Here is a 12,043-nt window from a genome sequence, read left to right as displayed (position 1 = left end):
ATGTGTGTGAACATCTCTCTCCCTGACTCTTCTTCCACTTCATTATCATGGTAAAATACATTACATTCAAAGACTACCGCTTCCTTTACCACACCTATTTGTATCAGTGAATAAGTGAAGTGACAAGCCTCCTGCCTCCGTCACTCTTCCCTCTACCCCTTCTCCCTTTCCTCCAAGAATTACACCAAATATAAAATGGCCCATCAGTGGGCCATCAAATGAAAGACGTTCGCAAAGCAGTCATTTAGCCTACATGTTATGGTTTCACCTTCTGATGAACTGGAGCAAGACAAGGCAGTAGGATCTTAACTAGAGGTGCAAGTTCCCCTCAATGTGCTGGGGAAAATGGAAATGAAAGCAGAATTAAAAGTGGACTCAAGATTGGAACTGATTTGCACCCTAAGGTTGCATCTGCATAGCTGCAAATTAGTATTTTCTTTTTACTTTGTGTTTGTGCTTCTGTGTCTGACTTCACAGACCCGCATGAGAGGAGTTTTTCCAACGAAACCGTCCCGATAGGCTTCCTTTTCCCGTCTTGTGACAATTTAGGGCCACATGATGGGATGGGGAGGTGAGAGGACATTTGGGCTCAAACTCTAAAAAACACTTGCCTCGTGCAGCTCCATCCTAAGCCACTTGGCCCTGGTAGCTGCTTTCCTGGGTGTTTCTTCAGGTTGTGAAGTCGCAAAACGCTACGGCCTCCCCAACATACTTGTCTGCAGTTGTCTTTCCTGCTCGGGAAAGTCTTAAAGCCAGTAACTGTGCTTCTCTTTCCTGATATGGGGAGAGCAGCGGTCTCCTGGGAGTTGAGAATAAGTCTAAGAAGTGACAAAGATCAAAAGGCTGTCACCTCTGTTTTCAAGGGTGCATAGTCCTTTGTAAAGAAAAGCTTAGAGGATAATTCTTAATAGTGATAGGACCATAGCATCTTAGAATTGGAAGGGACCTCAGATGTCATCTTGTCAAATCTTGCCTTCTACCAGAAACCCTGTAGGTGATTGTCCTGTCTCTGCTCAAACATTTCCAGCGATGGGCAGCTGAATTCTAGCCAAACAGCCCATTCAGTTGTTGTGCAGCTATAAATAATTGTTAGTGCTTCCTTATAAAAGGCCTAAGACTTCCTCCTAGTGAATAATAACAATTTGGATACGTATTATGCTTTTCCATTTACAAATACTCCCATATATGTTATGTCATTTGGTCCTCATAACTTCTTCCTTAGCCTTATGAAATAGATGATAATAATTCTATTTTATAGACGTAGAAACTGAGGCTCTAGTTAAATGAGTTGTCCAAGGTCACAGAGCTACAAACTGATGGAGTCATTATTTGAACCCAAGCCTGTCAGGCTTCAAGGTTAATGCTCCTTGAATTAAACCAGCTACCAATTATTCCTAGTCCACTGAGGATAGCTGTATTATTGCTCTGGTGTGTTAGCTGATGCCCCCTTGTCCTGTACCTTTTTTCCAGCAGCCATGTTGACTGTTGTGTTGACTGAGCATATAGTCAGCTGAAATCCCCAGGCATTCCAAATCCTATTCCTATACAATTGAATTTCTAGACTGAAATACAACATCTTGAATTTATTCCTATGACATTTTATCTGGTTAGTTCTGACTCCTTATTCCAGCCTACCAAAATTCCTTTGTATGTAGTTTCTGCCTTTCAGTATATTTACTTTCCCTTCCAGCGTGCCTTCTATGTCTTCCTCCTTCGACCATTGATAGAAAAGTAGAATAGGACAGGAACAAAGGCAGAGCCCTGAAGCAAAATTTTGGATGGCAATGGGCAGATAAGTTGAAACTATTTTACTAGTAAAAAATAGTCATGAAGATTCCAGTCCAACCTGCTGGTCTGGCCTGCCACTGTTGACTGAACCCTGGTTGTGAGAGCTACTTTCCCTTGAGGTTTTCCTATATTTTCTCTTTTTTAAAACCATTTTATTGAGGTATAATTGACATACAAAAAGTTGTCCATCAACAGATGAATGGATAAAGAAAATGTGGTATATACATAAAATAGAATATTATTAAGCCTTTAAAAAGAAGGAAATCCTCCCACATGCAATAACATGGATGAACCTGGAGGGCATTATGCTAAGTGAAATAAACCAGACACAGAAGGACAAATCCTACATGATACCACTTACATGAAGAATCTTAAAATAGTCAAACTCCACATTTTCTTTAACCAGAAATTTCTTCCTTGCTGGTTAGAATTTTGTCCGGAGAAGTACTTCTCCTTATTTTTTCAACTTTCCTCCTTTATTTTAAACTTTCTCCCCACTTTATGTAAGATTTGAAATTGTCACAAGCCAATAATGTTTCAGATGATGCTGTTAGCTGAATGAGAATTCCAACAGATGTTTGGATAATGGTCTTCCCCATTACTGTATATCTTTCCTCTGTTTCAGCTTTGCGTTTTGTATTATGAAAGCACTGGCTATAACCTCTCCCTGGCCAGGCAGTCTGTAACATACTGCCACAAAGATGTAACTTCTATTTCCCCTCATTTTCATTCTCATGCAAATGCTCTCCACACACATTTACACTCAGGTTCATGAATTTCCATATTGTGGTCTTTCCATTTTGAACACGGTTTATACTTCCATTACCATAATTCAATGATAAATCCCATCTCATTAAGTCTCAGTGATACCCAGAGGATCATATATTTACCTTTTTAAAATTTAGAAATGATTTCAAAATTACAGAAAACTTGCAAGACCAGCACAAAGAATGCCCATATACTCTTTACCCAGATTCACCTATTGTTAATGTTTTATCCCATTTCCTTTATCATTTGCTAACATTCTCTGTTTCTGTCCATTTTTTCTGAACCATTTGAGAGTAACTGGCATACATCATGGCCTTTCACCCCTAAATCCTTCAGTGTGTGTTTCCTAAGAATAAAGAAATTCTCTTATGTATCCACAGTACAGTTATCAACTTTAAGAGGTATGACGTTGATGCAGTACTTTTAACTAATCCACCATTCATATTCCAATCTTGACGGTTGACCCAATAATATACTTTATGACATATTAAGGACCCAATGTTGTCCTATATAGTCTAGGATCAGGCATTGGACTTAATTGTCATATTTCTAGCATCCTTTAATCTGGAACATTTTCTCAGCCTTTCTTTGTCTTTAATGACATTGATATATATATATTTGTGTGTGTGTGTGTGTGTGGTATGCGGGCCTCTCACTGCCGCGGCCTCTCCCGTTGCGCAGTACAGGCTCCGGACGCGCAGGCTCAGCGACCATGGCTCACGGGCCCAGCCACTCTGTGGCATGTGGGATCCTCCCGGACCGGGGCACGAACCCGTGTCCCCTGCATCGGCAGGCAGACTCTCAACTACTGCGCCACCAGGGAAGCCCATACATTGATATTTTTTAAAGTGCCCTTTTAATTTGTTTATTATGCTGTTCCTTATTTTGAGTTTGTCTGATGTTTCCTCACGATTATATTCAGATTACACATTTATGGCTGGAAGGCTACATAAGAGACGTGTTCTCCTTAGGACATCACAACTGGAGACACACGATGTGTACTTGCCCTTCATTGGTGATGCTCATTTTGATCACTTGATCAAAGGTGTTGCCTGATTTCTTCTTTGCATAGTTACTGTTTTTCCTTTTGCAACTAATAAGCAATCTGTGCCATGATACTTTAAGACCATGAAAATATCCTGCTTCCTCATCAAACCCATCCCACCCCATCCCTGTTTTAGCATCAATCAATAATTCTCACCTGATCCAGTCTTTACTCTGATGATGGCAAAATAATGATTTTCCAACTGAGCATCCCCTTCCACATTTACAAGTTGCCACTCTGCATTCTACTGTAAGCAAGAGACTCATCCTTCATTTGTTTATTTTTTTTTTTTTTACTTCTCAGTATGGACTTATGAATTCTCTTTTTTCGATGGTTTATAATTCTTTACTGCCCTTATTTATTTTGGTGCTCAGATTGCCCAAATTTAGCCAGTGGGAGCCTTTTAAGCTGACTCCTGGGTCCTTATAGTCTTCCATCATTTTCTCCAGTGCTTCCTTACTTTTCAGCATAACAAAAGGTTGTACGCTCATTTTGACCATATCCTGCCCCAGCCCTGAAGTCAGCCATTTTTCCAAGGAACCATGGTCCCTTTTAGTAGGAGAATGTTATTATAGACCAAAACCTGGGTACTAGAAGTACACACATACACCCATGTACATATACGTATTCACACATAATATACGTACACACTTACTTAACATATGTGCAATATGTATGCACATACACATACAAATACATATTTTAGAAATCATGAGTTTATACCAATATCTCCAATTCCAGTCCATCCCCACAGGTTCTTTCTTACCTTCCCCCATTTCATATTTGTATGTTCCTACTTCCACAATGAGAAGCCTGGTCCCAGCAACATCGACACGGATACTCATTTGCTCAATAACACATCTGAAATAGTTTCAGAATGGCGTTGCCCATCCCACTGCAAACACAAACAATAGTGAGGATTTGTTTACAGTTCTCCTCTTGCCCTTTGCTGTGATTGTTTACATTTGAAATGCAGGTGGCTTCATTTTTTTCAGTTTGCCTTCAGTTTTAGACCCCACTCTTCCCATTCATATTGACAGCATTTAAATTTTTTGAACTTGTAAAACAACAATGTTTCCAAAAGGGAAAACTATACGAAAAAGGTGTACTCAGAGAAGTGTCATTCTCTCCTGTATCCTTTTCATTTTTTTCCCCCACCTCCATCCCCTGTAGGCAACCAGCTTCATTATTTTCTGGTTTTTCCTTCTTGTTGCTGTTATTGTTTTGTAAATCTAAGCAAATATATGTATGTTTTCTTATTTGCCTTTCTTTCTCGCAAAAAAAAAAAGGTAGCATACTACATAAACTCTTTTGCAATTTTCTTTTTAAAATTAACAGTATATCTTGGAAATCACTCTGTTATCAGTTCATAGAGATCTTCCACCTTCTTTTTTATAGCTGCATAGTACTTCACTATGAAGTTAGTTTTGGTTTTGTATTGTTAGCAGTATATCTGGAAGATCATATATTTCCCTCCTAGTAGTAAAATTTAATGTGCAGTTTATGATTCATACTGTGCATTGATACATAGGCAGCCAAGCCCTCAAACATTTTTCCTTGCCCTTATCCTTGTGTCTTTTCATGCAAATCACTGAACATCGCCACCAATTATTCTTCTTTCTATAGCATATCTGTTTGCACCCCATTATGCTTCTTTTTTCTAGTTTTAATTTAGACTTCTTCTACTGCTCCCCAAATTAATTATAAAACCCTTCTGATCATATCTCTTTCAAATCACTTATTATTATTTCCAGTTTTTAACCTCACTAAATCCTTTGCTAGAGCTGCATAGAAATGACTAAATTCACCACTCATTTTCCCCTGCCCTTTCTTTTCTATCCTCTGGTAGAATTATGGTTAAAAAGTGGTAACCTGACTGAAAAGCAGATAACAGAAGAGATAAGTCTAAATTCACAGGCTAGAATGTTGATCCCTCTTTTACTAAAAGTTAGCCAAATACATGTTTTTAATTATGTATATTTTCTCTGTTTAAGTCAATGTTTATGGTCTAAAGAGTTTCAAAAGCAGAAACCTAAATCTCTGATCCCTTTCCCTACTTGGGAGGGAAGGAGATTCCAGACAACAATGTGTTCCTGGACCACCCAACCTCAAATGAGTATTGGAATCAGAACCAAGAAGGGGTAAAACTGGGTAGTGTCAAGTGAGGAGATGATATTCTACTTTGACTGTTATGTCATCTCCTTGGCTTCCCTATGACACCTTGGAGCCCACCAAGATTGGAAGTAAGGGTGAGGATGGTGTGGGAGAGTTGAATCATAAGCCCTGAAAGCTTTGCTACCTTGCAAGAGACTAAGGAACATTACTGTTTGCTCCGTGAATTGTGATGTAGTGGAGAGAACCCTGGACTAGGATTAAAGAGACCAGAGTTCTACTCTCAGCACCATCCCCAGCTATCTGTGGCCTTGGGCAAGTCACTTTTATTCTTAGTTTAAGTCTGTCTTAGTTTAAGACAGACACTCTTCTGTCTTAGTATCCTATTTGTAAAATGAGGGAAATATAGTGCCTAGTTGTCATTTTGGCTCTGAGATTCCATGTTACTGTGCTCTGCTCCACCCATTCGAGGTCAGACTCAGATCTCAGAGGATTAGACCTTTGGGGTAAAGACCTAGAGACTCCATAAAAGAGATGATTCTGTGATTTTGTATAGAAGTTTTCCTGTATTATTTGGCAGCAAATTAGAGTAACCTAACTTTCACTAGTGGTTACATTCAGTTACCAGAAGCAAGGAGCCTGGCATAAGCTTAGCTCCGTGGGAGAAAAGAAGCAGAGGAGGTTCATCTCACTATGTCTTCCACGATTCAAAAGAAAACAAAATGAAATTCACTTTTGGGGGGGCTTATGATGAATTTTCAGTGTGCTTCTCATCATCCTACCTCTATTACCTTAACATCTTTCCTTTCCCCACGTTACAGGCCTGTATAATTCCGTGGATAGCTGGATGATTGTGCCCAACATCAAACAGAACCATTACACAGTTCATGGACTTCAGAGTGGGACACGCTACATCTTCATTGTTAAAGCCATAAACCAAGCAGGCAGCCGGAACAGTGAGCCTACCCGACTCAAAACAAACAGTACGTTGTGGTGATTCCAAAAGGAGAGAGCAGTTTTGCCCTCAGTGCCAGCAAGTACACTTAGCCTGACACTGGCACCCACAGCAGTGTAAGAGGGCAGTGGCACTGGGTAGAGGAGCTGTACTGTTGGAGTCTGTGCTTTGGGCAGGGGGGTTGTTTGTGTCCTTGGGAGGTATGTGGACACAGAGATACACATAAAACAGCTGGTGGCTTGGGAGGATGTTAGTGAAGAGTTTTTCTCTGCATTCTGCCTCCATGCTTTGGGGACAATTGAGTAAAAGAGTACTGTTTGTGATAATCTGGTAAAATCCTCCTGCTGAGAAGCCATACCTGCTAGGAATGCTTTTGACTAAAAGTGACAGAAAAATCCAACTAATTTAGCTTAACAAATAGTATTTTTTAGCAGCTTAAACAAATAGTGTTTTTCTCTCTCTTTTGCATAGCAAGAAGCTCGAAGTTTAGGCAGTTCAGGGATGGTGCAACAGTTCTGTGATGTCGTAAGAGACCCAGGCACCTTCTCCTTTTGTGTGTTGGCTTATTGCCACATGGTCACAACATGACCACTGCAACCTCTAGACGTCATATTTCCTTTCAAGATAGAAAGAAGGGGGAAAGTGTTGGTACACGTGATGGCTGTCCCTTTCATCAAGAAAGCAGACACCTTCCTAGAAGTTTCCTCCATCCTCTCTGACTTCTGCTTCCATCTTCTTAGTCAACCCTAGTAGCGAGGGAGGCTAGGAGCTTGAGTATTTAGCTTTTCTGACCTCTATAGTAAAAGCAGGTAAGAGAGAAAAAGTAGGGGGTGGGTGTTACGTTTGCCAACGGTGTCTGCCAGACGCGTTGGTATTGCCATACCCAGCTGTTGGCTTCTAGTAACTAACTGGTTTTGTCTAGGACTGTAAGGAATAATTTGTTGTGAATGATCCTGCACAACAAATATTTTTTCTAATTATTGATGATGCAAAAGTCACTCTAACAAAGTTACCTAATTATATGTTATTTACATCCCAGTAGTTAGAGGGCAAACAATTTGTCCTGTAGTTGAGTTATTCTCAGGTTTATTTGTTCTGCCACCAAGCAGCAGTTATCTCGTCTATTCCCTCACTTTGTCTCACCTCAAATACTCCTTCCCCTAAAATCTGCTCAAACCCACTGAAATAAAGCAAAGTACAAAACTTATTTGAGGACATGAGACCCTGAGAGCCCCCCCCTTTTTTTTTTTTTTTTGCGGTACGCGGGCCCCTCACTGTTGTGGCCTCTCCCGTTGCGGAGCACAGGCTCCGGACGCGCAGGCTCAGCGGCCATGGCTCACGGGCCCAGCTGCTCCGCGGCATGTGGGATCTTCCCAGACCGGGGCACGAACCCGTGTTCCCTGCATCGGCAGGCGGACTCTCAACCACTGCGCCACCAGGGAAGCCCGAGAGCCCCCTTTTAACTTGATAGTCTGTGAAGGGGGCACAGCTTATTTTTATTTTATTGAAAACAGTGGCTTCTGGCCTGTTTCCTTAATATAATCCAAACACCAGTCAACTTTCACTGACTCAAGAATGATCATCTTGTCGAGGCTTCTCTGATAGTGATGGTCCTGGAGGACAAAGATAGAATTCTTAAATACTTCCTCATGCATTTTCTTTTTGCTACTTTTTTCAGGCCAACCCTTTAAACTGGATCCCAAAATGACTCACAAGAAGTTGAAGATCTCCAATGATGGACTGCAGATGGAGAAGGATGAAAGCTCTCTGAAGAAGAGCCATACCCCAGAGAGGTTTAGTGGCACAGGATGCTATGGGGCAGCAGGAAATATATTCATTGACAGTGGCTGCCACTACTGGGAGGTGGTCATGGGTTCCTCAACATGGTAAGTGGATCCCACTTTTCTTTTCTCCTCTCTCCCCTGTTGTTAGGTCCCTGGGAGATTCAGTTCTATAGCACAAACGTAATACCAGTAAGTCAAGGTTAAAAGGCATGTGATGGAAACCACTGCTAGAAAAAATTGCCAGTTTTTAAAAAATAAAATTAGGGAAAATATACTGAGCTAGGAGTTGAAAATTACAGCACTCTAATTGCTAACTATTTTTAAGGCTCTAGTGATGGGCTTCCCTGGTGGCGCAGTGGTTGAGGGTCCGCCTGCCGATGCAGGGGACACGGGTTCATGCCCCGGTCCGGGAAGATCCCACATGCCGCAGAGAGGCTGGGCCCATGAGCCATGGCTGCTGAGCCTGCGCGTCCGGAGCCTGTGCTCCGCAACGGGAGAGGCCACAACAGTGAGAGGCCACAACAGTGAGAGGCCCGCGTACCACAAAAAAACTAAAACAAAAACAAAAAAAACTCTAGTGCTGTCAGTATTATGGATCTAAATGTAAACTGTTTAAAGAAGAAACATGTATTCTATTTCTTAGATATTCTGTACTGTGTCTAGCATAACTCAGATCATTAATAAATGTTTATTTCTCTCTCCTTTCTACTGTCTCACAGGTATGCAATTGGCATTGCCTACAAATCAGCTCCCAAGAATGAATGGATTGGCAAGAACGCATCCTCATGGGTCTTCTCTCGATGCAATAGTAACTTCGTAGTCAGACATAACAACAAGGAAATGCTGGTGGATGTGCCACCACAGTTGAAGCGTCTGGGTGTCCTTCTGGATTATGACAACAACATGCTGTCTTTCTATGACCCAGCTAACTCTCTCCATCTTCATACTTTTGATGTGACCTTCATTCTTCCAGTTTGTCCAACATTCACAATCTGGAACAAATCCCTGATGATCCTGTCTGGCTTGCCTGCCCCAGATTTTATTGATTACCCCGAGCGGCAGGAATGCAACTGCAGGCCTCAAGAATCCCCTTATGTTTCTGGGATGAAAGCTTGCCATTAAGTTTCAAGAGAGCGTATAATTCACTGGCTCTCCAGTTCAGCAGTTCTTCCCCTCCTAAACCTCAGTTAGTGTCCAATATACAAGATACAAAAATAAAGTTCATTTGAAGCATCCAAAATAAATAGATATTATAGATTTAATTTTTGTGCATTAAAGCTTGTATTTGAATTAATGTATTGAGTTTCTCAGAACAAATTATCTGAGTAGTCTGGGTTCAAGCCATTGGAGAAGAAATTTGAAGAATGCTTCTCTTGTCATTGGAGAATTAAAAGTTCCCAGTGATTTAGGAGTATAAATGATATTGGAAGGAATTAGGGTCATTCTAGGTAAATAATGTAGAAAGATGCTCTGCACAAGGGGCTAGCCAGCTGGAGAGCAGGGGTGTGTCAGCCTTGCTAGTACTGGCCAATTAGGCCAAGTAGAATTTTGAAGTGTCAAATGATCCCATATTATATGTAGCTTTTTATGAGAAAACCTACAATCAAGGATTTATTATGAAGGAAACATGTCTGTGTATATATAATATATATAAAATGAATAAATAATATATATTATATATTCATTTTATAATTATATATACATAATAAACTTTTTAATTTAGTCATTTGCGTGAGAAATATACTGGAAGGGAAAATAAATTATACCATCCATTTTTGTCCCCTAAAGGGAACATCAAAATCAGTCAACATTTCTCCCCCCCTCCATTCATCCCTCCCTTCCTCCCTCCTGTCACACACACACATGCACATGCAATAATGACATAGATGGTGGGAAGAGCTCTAGGTTGGATCAGGAGAGATAGGGAGACAAGACTGCACAAGAGATGCTATTGCTGGATAGGAAATTGATCCAGGTAGATCTGTTATATGTAGCACAGTTTCATCGATGCTACCTAATGGAGGAGGTTTGTCCGAATTCTTGAAAATTCTGTCACAGAATATTTCAAAGAAGTACAGTTTTCTTACTCTCAAGTACATACAGTTACTAGAATTAGGCTTTAAAAAAGACTTGCATAATGGAGGTTCTTTAGGAACCTTCTTTATTTACCTAATCAGTAAGAATGGAGTGTTGTAGATGCAACAACTATTTGCATATAAATGTACTTATATTTTCAGATAAAACACTTCTGAAGTGCTTAAGAATGCCTGAGAATAGTTTGTTTTCTTAGGTTAAATAATCATTCTTCCCGCAATCTTATTTACACTATTCATTTGCTTAGCCAACCCTTCATGGCAAATGCGGATGTAAGCTTCAACCCAGTCCTTAATCACTATCGTGGAAGGGAATCAAGCTTTATGGTCTGTGCTTCTGTCAGTTCCGCTGCTGGGATTGGGAGTGTCAGCGCCAGAGCTTTCTCCTTTCAGGAGCTGAGCCGGCTTTAAGGAGTCTACTAATTGGGAGTCGTGAAAATATTGTTGCTGCACAACGTGTTAGTTGTAACAAGTCCCCAGATCGGAGCTTTGAAACAATGCCAAAACTTCTCCCCCTCTTCCTTTCCACAGCCTTTGGTGGACGTTCATTCATTAATTCATTCAACCAACTATTAGATGCCAGGTACCACGCTGAAGCTGACCTATTGATAATCCACAGCCCCTGCTGTCAAATGGCTTATTATTCTGTAGGAGAGACAAAGTATCTATACAAATCCCCTAAGGAACAGTTTCGTATTGTTTGTACACCTAACATGGAAAGCAAGACTGATGCAGCTACAGATGGCAGACTCAAACTTACCTATCTAGTGGCGAAGTAAGTTTTTTTGGTTTTAAAAACCCTACGTACTTACTGCTAATCAGGAAATGAGCAACCTCGGTAAGATTCAGCAGTGCTGGGAAATAGCTTGCAGTGATGGAAAGCTCATCATAGCCTTCAGACTAAAATAATCTATTTCCTCTGCCATTTACTAGCTGTGTGACCCAGGGCAAGTACTTCACTTCTCTGAGCCGCTGTTTCCTCTTCTGTACAATAATACCTACCTCACAAGGCTGTTGCAAAGATGAAACTGCTTAGCACACACCCGGCATTTAGCTAAGTATGGCATTAGTATGGCATACTTAACTATTAAGCATGGCATTTAGTTAAGTATGCAACAAATATTAAGCTCCTCCGCTCAGCCCCAGGCCCAGTACAGTGTAGCAGTGCTTTAAAATGGATGTCTTTCATTTCTAAGTTACTCTAAGTCTCTCCTCTAGAGCCTATCTCCAAATTCTTAAACAAAACAGATGATTTTAACCCCTTCATAAAATCTTTCACTGGCTCCCATAGCATTCAGTAGAAAGTCCCAGTTACTTACCCACTTTGGCTTTTCAAGTCCCTATTTGCTTTCCCAGCTTCATCTTTTGCCACCTTCCCCCTCACACTGATTACTCTAGCCAAACTTAACGATTTTCACAAGTTGTTCTCTGGGCCTGGAATAGAGACATTAGTAACAATTTTGATGCCCAGGGTAAGCGGTAGGAATTGTTCTTAAAT

At 40.7% G+C, this 12,043-nt stretch overlaps 1 protein-coding gene across 11 annotated transcripts in view; it reads left to right on the top strand.

The window, feature by feature from the left end:
• The window catches only part of MID2 (midline 2), a 104,515-nt gene extending 94,801 nt beyond the window's left edge, over positions 1-9,714 (top strand). For all 11 annotated transcript variants that reach the window (XM_089904217.1, XM_089904215.1, XM_089904216.1 and 8 more), the window contains 3 exons: positions 6,535-6,696; positions 8,347-8,554; positions 9,172-9,714. In XM_089904217.1, coding sequence (XP_089760343.1) covers positions 6,535-6,696; positions 8,347-8,554; positions 9,172-9,574 — 773 coding nt within the window. In that variant the 3' untranslated portion in view covers positions 9,575-9,714. The remainder of the gene's footprint in view (positions 1-6,534; positions 6,697-8,346; positions 8,555-9,171) is intronic.
• The last annotated feature ends 2,329 nt before the right edge of the window (positions 9,715-12,043 follow it).

The sequence above is a fragment of the Delphinapterus leucas genome, chromosome X (genome assembly GCF_059928025.1).
Source record: "Delphinapterus leucas isolate spDelLeu-1000000601 "Yukka" chromosome X, BTC_Dleu_Yukka2, whole genome shotgun sequence".
NCBI lineage: Eukaryota > Metazoa > Chordata > Mammalia > Artiodactyla > Monodontidae > Delphinapterus > Delphinapterus leucas.
Note: the sequence above shows the minus strand (reverse complement) of the source record. Positions and strands in the feature narration are given on the sequence as shown.